Raw genomic sequence first — 7,718 nt, 5'->3', positions numbered from 1 at the left:
AAAGGGAACACTCAAATAACACATCCTAGACCTGAATGAAATATTCTCATGGAATCCTTTGTTCTATACAAAGTTGAATGTGCACAACAGCAGGTGAAATTGATTGTCAATCAGTGTTGCTTCCTAAGTGGACAGTTTGATTTCACCGAAGTTTGATTCACTTGGAGTTATGTTGTTGTTCAAGTGTCCCCTTTATTTTTGTTTTGAGCAGTGTATGTATATCCAGAGCATGGTATTTCGAGACTGAAGGGTGTGTGTGTATGTGTATGTTTGTATATATCTGCAGGATTACCTTTGGTATTATTGATCAGGCTGTCCTGGTCAATACAAAGGTGGCTTCGTATAAAACATTGGGCAAAAACATGGTTATCTAGTGCAGCACCGTAGAAACTCAGGCAGCCTGGTCAGTTTACTGTACAGTATATGTCGGTGTGTTACACTTATTTTTAACATCTCTTGATTCCATTCTTTATAACTCCAGGGAGGCGGAGGACCCGTCGTGCATTGGTCTTTTCTTCTTCCACTTTTTAAATCTCCTTTTCTCCCCCGCTCCTTTAGATTTGCTTTGTTATTTTATCAATAATAAACAATTCAATTGAAATAAACGATTCAATAAATAAATTAAATTTAATTCAAAAAACAACGTGTAATTGCGGTTGCCATAGGCGGATTCGCTCTTCTCTCGATTCAGACGAGCCCAAAAGCAAACTTCTCCCGGTTCGGTTCGTTCCATCTGCGGCGTTCGAGGCCTCCCGCCCAAAAGTTGACTCCGCTCCGGGGCAGCGAAAGAAAAACGGAGGCGGCTGGAATTTCGAACCGCGGTTGAAAGTCGCGGGCTGGCTCCTGATTGGCCGCTGGCCGCCTCCGCCTCGGCCAATGGGAGCGCGGCGCGCGCGCGGGAAGCCCGAATATTGCGGCAGTAAAGGAAGTTGCAGCTTGCAAGAAAGTTGCGCCTTTTGCCTTTTTGCCTGTTCGTTTTACAGTATTCCGGTTTTTTTTTTACTTTGGTGCAACAGCAAAGGACGGGCATGGTGCGGACCAAGGCGAACTGCGGAGGCACCGCTGGGGCCTATCGGAAAGGTAACAGCATTTGCACATGATTAACCAGGGATGCAGGACTAACCAGGATGCCGAACTAACTGGGATGCAGAGTTAACTGATCTACAGAATAACTAGGATGCAGAATAAAGTGGGGTACAGAACAAACCGGATTGCAGAATTAACTGAGATGCAGAACTAACCGGGATGCAGAATTAAGTGGGACACAGAACTAACGGGATGAGAACTTGCTCCGGTTGAGAATGTGATTATATGATTGGAATTAGATTGATTGTGAATGTCTGGTTTTTATATCCTGGGGTTTTAATATTAGGTTGGGTTTCTTCTACTATATTCTGTATTGTATTTTATTCCCATTTTTGTAAGCCGCCCTGAGTCTGGGGAGAAGGGTGGCATAGAAATCCAGTAAAATAAATAACCAGGATGCAGAATTAAGTGGGATACAGAACTAAGGGATGCAGAGCTAACCAGGATGCAGAATTAGCCCTTCTTGCATAAGGTCTCCAACTGCTTAAAAAAAGTTAGGTTCACACGGGAAGGGAAGAGACTAACCTGTAGTCTAACTATAGCTGCCTTGTAGCCTCCTGGTTAAAAGCATGTGTATGAATTAAATTTGAAACAGCTGCCTTGCATTATTCCATCTTCCTTCTAAAAGGGATGGGTTTTAACCATGTTTAGGCCATTAAGTTGGATTGAAGACACAGAAAGCCATGAAAAAGGCAGCAGAAGTTAGTATAGGGTGCCTAGGCCATTAAATGATAATGTTGCTTGAATGCAGGATGTGTATTGCCAGTGCAGGCCCTTTGAAATGGAGGAACACTTTCATTTTCAAGAAGAGATTGGGCTGGGGAGATGTAGGGTTTCCTGCTTAAGCAGGGGGTTGGACTTGATGACCCTTGGGGCCCCTTTCAACAATAATAGAATAGAATAGAATTTTTTTATTAGCCAAGTGTGATTGGACACACAAGAAATTTGTCTTGGTGCATATGCTCTCAGCGTACATAAAATAAAATATACATTTGTCAAGAATCATGTGGTACAACACTTAATGATTGTCATAGGGGTCAAATAAGCAACGAAGAAGCAATATTAATGAAAATCTTAGGATATACGCAAAAAGTTACAGTCATACAGTCAACATGGGAGGAAATGGGTGAAAGGAATGATGAGAAAAACTAGAAGAATAGAAGTGCAGATTTAGTAGAAAGTCTGACAGTGTTGAGAGAATTATTTGTTTAGTAGAGTGATGGCGTTCGGAAAAAAATAAATAAAATCCAAGGTAGCCCTATCTAGCACTGGCTGCTGTGATGAAATACACAAAAGTCAGCTTTTTGTGGTACCTGTAAACCTCCTTAAAGGAAACGAGGTGCTGACTTTTAATTCAAGAAGACAAAAGATGAAGGGTTTGTTTTGGGCTGCTTTCACACAATGTGGAGCAACAGCATCCAATCAACTTCCATTTGCTTAGAGTAGACTGGAAACACCTTGGAGTAGGGCATTCGCCTTTGTTGCTGTTTTAACTCCTGCATTTTTTTTTTAAAAAGTGACCTCCTCTTTGTGGATTGTAAAAAGAGCAATTGGTCTGTCACCTAGACAATTGGACTTAATGGCATTATAAATGTAAATAACCTCTCATTTTTTCTTTATGCCAGTGGTAGCTGCTAGGGCTCCTCGGAAGGCGCTGGGGTCTGCACGGGCTAATGTTAGTTCGCCTCCTACATCAAGGAAAGGTGAGTATGTAAAATGGACTTCATATATGACTGGCTTTAATGCTGCTCTGGACAAAAGTTGAAGGCCGCTGGTGATTTTCAGATTACAGTTTAGTTTAGTTTATTTAGATTTGTATGCCACCCCTCTCCAAAGACTCGGGGCGGCTAACAACAATAAAAAACAATGTAACAAATCTAATATTAAAAAGTAATCTTAAAAACCCCAATTTAAGAGACCAATCATACCAACAAACATACCATGTATAAATTCTATAAGCCTAGGGGGAAGGGAGAAAATTTTTTCAATTCCCCCATGCCTGACAACAGAGGTGGGTTTTAAGGAGCTTGCAAAAGGCAAGGAGGGTTGGGGCAACTCTGATATCTGGGGGGAGCTGGTTCCAGAGGGTCGGGGCCGCCACAGAGAAGGCTCTTCTCCTGGGTCCCGCCGAATGACATTGTTTAGTCGACGGGACCCGGAGAAGGCCAACTCTGTGGGACCTAACCGGTCGCTGGGATTCGTGCGGCAGGAGGCGGTCCCGGTGATATTCTGGTCCGATGCCATGAAGGGCTTTATAGGTCATAACCAACACTTTGAATTGTGACCGGAAACTGATCGGCAACCAATGCAGACTGCGGAGTGTTGGAGTAACATGGGCATATTTGGGGAAGCCCATGATTGCTCTCGCAGCTGCATTCTGCACGATCTGAAGTTTCCGAACACTTTTCAAAGGTAGCCCCATATAGAGAGCATTACAGTAGTCGAGCCTCGAGGTGATGAGGGCATGAGTGACTGTGAGCAGTGAGTGCCTGGCAGAGTCAAGAAAAAATGAGTTAACTGTGGCAACACCTTGCTTCCTCAGCTACCAATATTTCTCCATGGCTTAGCCGTTTGGTATGATGTCTCAAAATGGGTGGGCAGTGTGGTTGGGCGGTAGGAAAAACAAGTAGGATGCTTGGCTGCATAGCTAGAGGTATAATAAGCAGGAAGAGGGAGATTGTGATCCCCTTATATAGAGCGCTGGTGAGAGCACATTTGGAATACTGTGTTCAGTTCTGGAGACCTCACCTACAAAAAAATATTGACAAAATTGAACGGGTCCAAAGACGGGCTACAAGAATGGTGGAAGGTCTTAAGCATAAAACGTCTCAGGAAAGACTTCATGAACTCAATCTGTAGAGTCTGGAGGACACAAGGAAAAAGGGGGACATGATCGAAACATTTAAATATGTTAAAGGGTTAAATAAGGTTCAGGAGGGAAGTGTTTTTAATAGGAAAGTGAACACAAGAACAAGGGTTCACAATCTGAAGTTAGTTGGGGGCAAGATCAGAAGCAATGTGAGAAAATATTATTTTACTGAAAGAGTAGTAGATGCTTGGAACAAACTTCCAGCAGACATGGTATATCCACTGTCACTGAATTTAAACAGGCCTGGGATAAACATATATCCATCCTAAGATAAAATACAGGAAATAGTTAAGGGATTGTTTTTTAGACTTTTTAAATGTATTATTGTTATTTTAGATTCTAACTATTAGATTTGTCATTATATATTGTTTTTATCATTGCTGTAAGCCGCCCCGAGTCTACGGAGAGGGGCGGCATACAAATCTAATAAATAATAATAAAATAATAATAAGATGGACCAGGAGGTCTTTTTCTGCCGTCAATCTTCTTCTATGTTTCTAAGTTTCAGGGAAATGTCAGGGAAAATCAGGGGAATTTCAAAATGCTTTCCAGCTGGACGCCCTGATGGTAACTTTGAGCTGCCATAATGATCATTAATCAAGGCCTACCATTAAGTTGGATTTGTTACTTTTTTATTTTTTGCTTTCTTGGCTGGGCACTGATAAATCCTGGTTTGTTTCCTACAGCGGAGAGTAAATACGCAGGAGGCAATCCGGTATGTGTGAGGCCAACTCCATCCTGGCAAAAAGGCATCGGAGAATTCTTCCGGCAAAGCCCAAATCATCGGGAAAAAGAGAACCACAACTCGGAGGAGGAGCCCGGGTGCAGCGAAATAGGAAAACGCCGAAAGAAGTAAGGATGGCTATCCTCACACTGCTAAGTGGCAAAACTAGCTGCCGCAGTATTCGAGGTTTAATGTTCTGTAGAAGAATTGGTGAAGCATGTTTTCAAACTTCTGCCTCGCTTGATCTAACCCAGTGGTCCCCAACGTTTTTTCCACCAGGGACCAGTTTCAGCAAGACAATTTTTCTATGGCCCAGTGGGGGCGGAAAGGGGCGTGGTTGGGGGTGGGATTAAGCATGGGGGTGCTGGTCCTCCCCGCCCCTCTTTCCCGCCATCGTCCTGTGGCCAGCAGAACCTGCCTCCCAAGCCCTCTTGCCCAGCGGGAGCTAAGCGCTGGAGAGAGGGGGTCAGGCTGGCCGTCCTGCCTCCCCCCAGCCAAAAACGCAAAAGCGCCCCACGGCAGAAGCCAAAAGAGGCTTGAGCCTTTCGGTCCTTCCCGCCCCTCTGTCCCATCCATCGTCCTGTGGCCGGCAGAACCTGCCTCCTGAGGCCTCTTGCCCGGCGGGAGGCGAAGCGCTGGAGGGAGGGGGTGGCGGCATGAGGGCCGGCAGCTGCTGACTCCACGGACCGGTGCAACATGCCCCGCGGCCCGGTACTGGTCCGTGGCCCGGTGGTTGGGGACCCCTGATCTAACCCCCTTAGTTACTGCTCAGTGAAAATGACAATTCCCAAGTTTTGTTCACTCAGCGCAGCATGAGTTTTGAGGTCTCCATGTCTAAAACGGATTTTCATTGGGTATCGATCCACAGCTGACATTGGAACATCATCTTTCGGCTGTGGCGAGGAGGGCGTTTGCCCAGGTTCGCCTGGTGCACCAGTTGCGGCCCTATTTGGACAGGGAGTCACTGCTCACAGTCACTCATGCCCTCATCACCTCGAGGTTCGATTACTGCAATGCTCTCTACATGGGGCTACCTTTGAAAAGTGTTTGGAAACTTCAGATCGTGCAGAACGCAGTTGCCAGAGCCATCGTGGGGCTTCCAAGATTCGCCCATGTTTCCTCAACACTCCGTGGCTTGCATTGGCTGCCGATCAGTTTCTGGTCACAATTCAAAGTGTTGGTCATGGCCTTTAAAGCCCTACATGGCTTTGGACCAGACTACCTCTGGAACCGCCTGCTACCGCACGAATCTCAGCGACTGATAAGGTCCCACAGAGTTGGCCTTCTCCGGGTCCCGTCGACTAAACAATGTCGTTCGGCGGGCCCCAGGGGAAGAGCCTTCTCTGTGGCGGCCCCGGCCCTCTGGAACCAACTCCCCCCGGAGATTAGAATTGCCCCTACCCTCCCTGTCTTTTATAAACTATTCAAGACTTATTTATACCGCCAGGCATGGGGGAGTTGAGATATTCCTTCCCCTAGGCCATTACAAGTTATGCATGGTATGTCTGTGTGTATGTTTGGTTTTATAATAAGGGTTTTTAGTTGTTTTATTAATTGGATTGTCACATGCTGTTTTTATCATTGTTAGCCGCCCCGAGTCTACGGAGAGGGGCGGCATACAAATCCAATAAATTATTATTATTAATTATTAGAGACAAACATTTTGGGAAATTTATTTCACACAGTGAAGCTTCGTTCCATTGCTTTTTGCAAATTTGTTTTTAAAATATTGTTTCCAGCATTACCTAGTTCACTGTTTCTCAGCCTTAGCGTGGGCTGAGACTCCCATAAGATTTGGCTAGGGAATTCTGGAAGTTGAAAGTCCATAAAGCTTAAAGTTGCCACAGTGGAAAAACCTTGACTTAGATCAATGATGGCGAACTTATGGCACGGATGGTACTTTACTGAAATTTTAGAAATATGAACGATTGCTGATTTATATTTTTTTCCTCCCCACATTGACAGAACACGTCCTTTGCCTCCTTGTCCCACGGAACAGGAAGAATCTGAAGATGATCAAATGTGATCTAATCCTGGATCTGCAAGCAGATCATGCGCTCCTAGAGCATTGTGTATAGGCTGTATTATATATTGCATATATTCCGTTTGAACTGAGTCCTTATAAGCATCTGGCATGCTATTCAGTTGATTAAAATAACTTGAAAGTTGACAGACTAAAAAAAAAAGTCTGGTCATTGATACAACGCTCTTAATACTTAAGTGTTTTTAATGATTCTTAACTCGTAACCTACATGCTTTGTACGAAATTCATTTTGCTTCTTTAAGCACTTAACGAATGTGCCAAATCAGTGTTAAATAATATGCCTCTAAAAAAATCTGCTTGTTGCTATGCTGAATACCTAGGTGTTTTTTTTCCTGCAAACTGGAAAAATGTTGAACGAAATAATTATTTTGGATTTAAAAGAAACAAGGCCTAAGAAATGAATCTCATTACAATGGCAGAATGGTAGAATTTCAACATGGCTCTCTATAATAGCTTGAATAGGCCAACTTGTCTTACTAAAGCAAGACGAAGCACAGAATTGCTGATATTAGAAATGATATATTAATGCTTCTAAAGATTTTCCAGTTTGCTTCCATCTTTTGCAGCATTGGGGCTGTGGTTAAAATCTTTTCCGATTAACCAATTACTACATTATTTGTAATTGTGAAATTAGCCTAATAAAAGTATAACACAGTTTTACTGAATTTAGCACAGCTGTCCTTGTTTTTAATCTGGGTAACTGGTTTGTCTATGTGCTGACTACAATTAGTTCTTACGTGATGATTTTAAAAGATTTTGAGTATTCATACTTTCCTTAAATTGAACTTTCTGGCAGTGGGAAAGATAAAGGTTCACTTTCAGTATATTCCGGTCCAATATTCTTCAACTGCTTTGAGATTGGTTTCCACAATTCCCATTATATTTGATCACCACATTATAAAAAAGATGTTGAATGCAGAGAAGGGCAACCAAGATGGAGTCTTAAACATACGATGAACAGTTGCAGGAACTGGGCATAGCTGGTCTAATGAAAA

At 43.5% G+C, this 7,718-nt stretch overlaps 1 protein-coding gene across 2 annotated transcripts; it reads left to right on the top strand.

Moving 5' to 3' along the window:
- Nucleotides 1-726: 726 nt before the first annotated feature.
- On the top strand, nt 727-7,392 carry PCLAF (PCNA clamp associated factor). 2 transcript variants are annotated; one of them, XM_070763461.1, is made up of 4 exons: nt 727-1,080; nt 2,712-2,789; nt 4,642-4,807; nt 6,645-7,392. In XM_070763461.1, the coding sequence occupies exons 1-4, from the start codon at nt 1,029-1,031 to the stop codon at nt 6,703-6,705; spliced, it is 357 nt and encodes a 118-aa protein (XP_070619562.1). In that variant the 5' UTR covers nt 727-1,028; the 3' UTR covers nt 6,706-7,392. The 2 variants fall into 2 exon arrangements, with proteins under 2 accessions (XP_070619562.1, XP_070619561.1); XM_070763460.1 differs by lacking the exon at nt 727-1,080 and adding an exon at nt 1,721-1,787.
- Nucleotides 7,393-7,718: the final 326 nt, after the last annotated feature.

Source organism: Erythrolamprus reginae, chromosome 10 (assembly GCF_031021105.1).
Source record: "Erythrolamprus reginae isolate rEryReg1 chromosome 10, rEryReg1.hap1, whole genome shotgun sequence".
NCBI classification, from domain to species: domain Eukaryota; kingdom Metazoa; phylum Chordata; class Lepidosauria; order Squamata; family Dipsadidae; genus Erythrolamprus; species Erythrolamprus reginae.
Note: the sequence above shows the minus strand (reverse complement) of the source record. Positions and strands in the feature narration are given on the sequence as shown.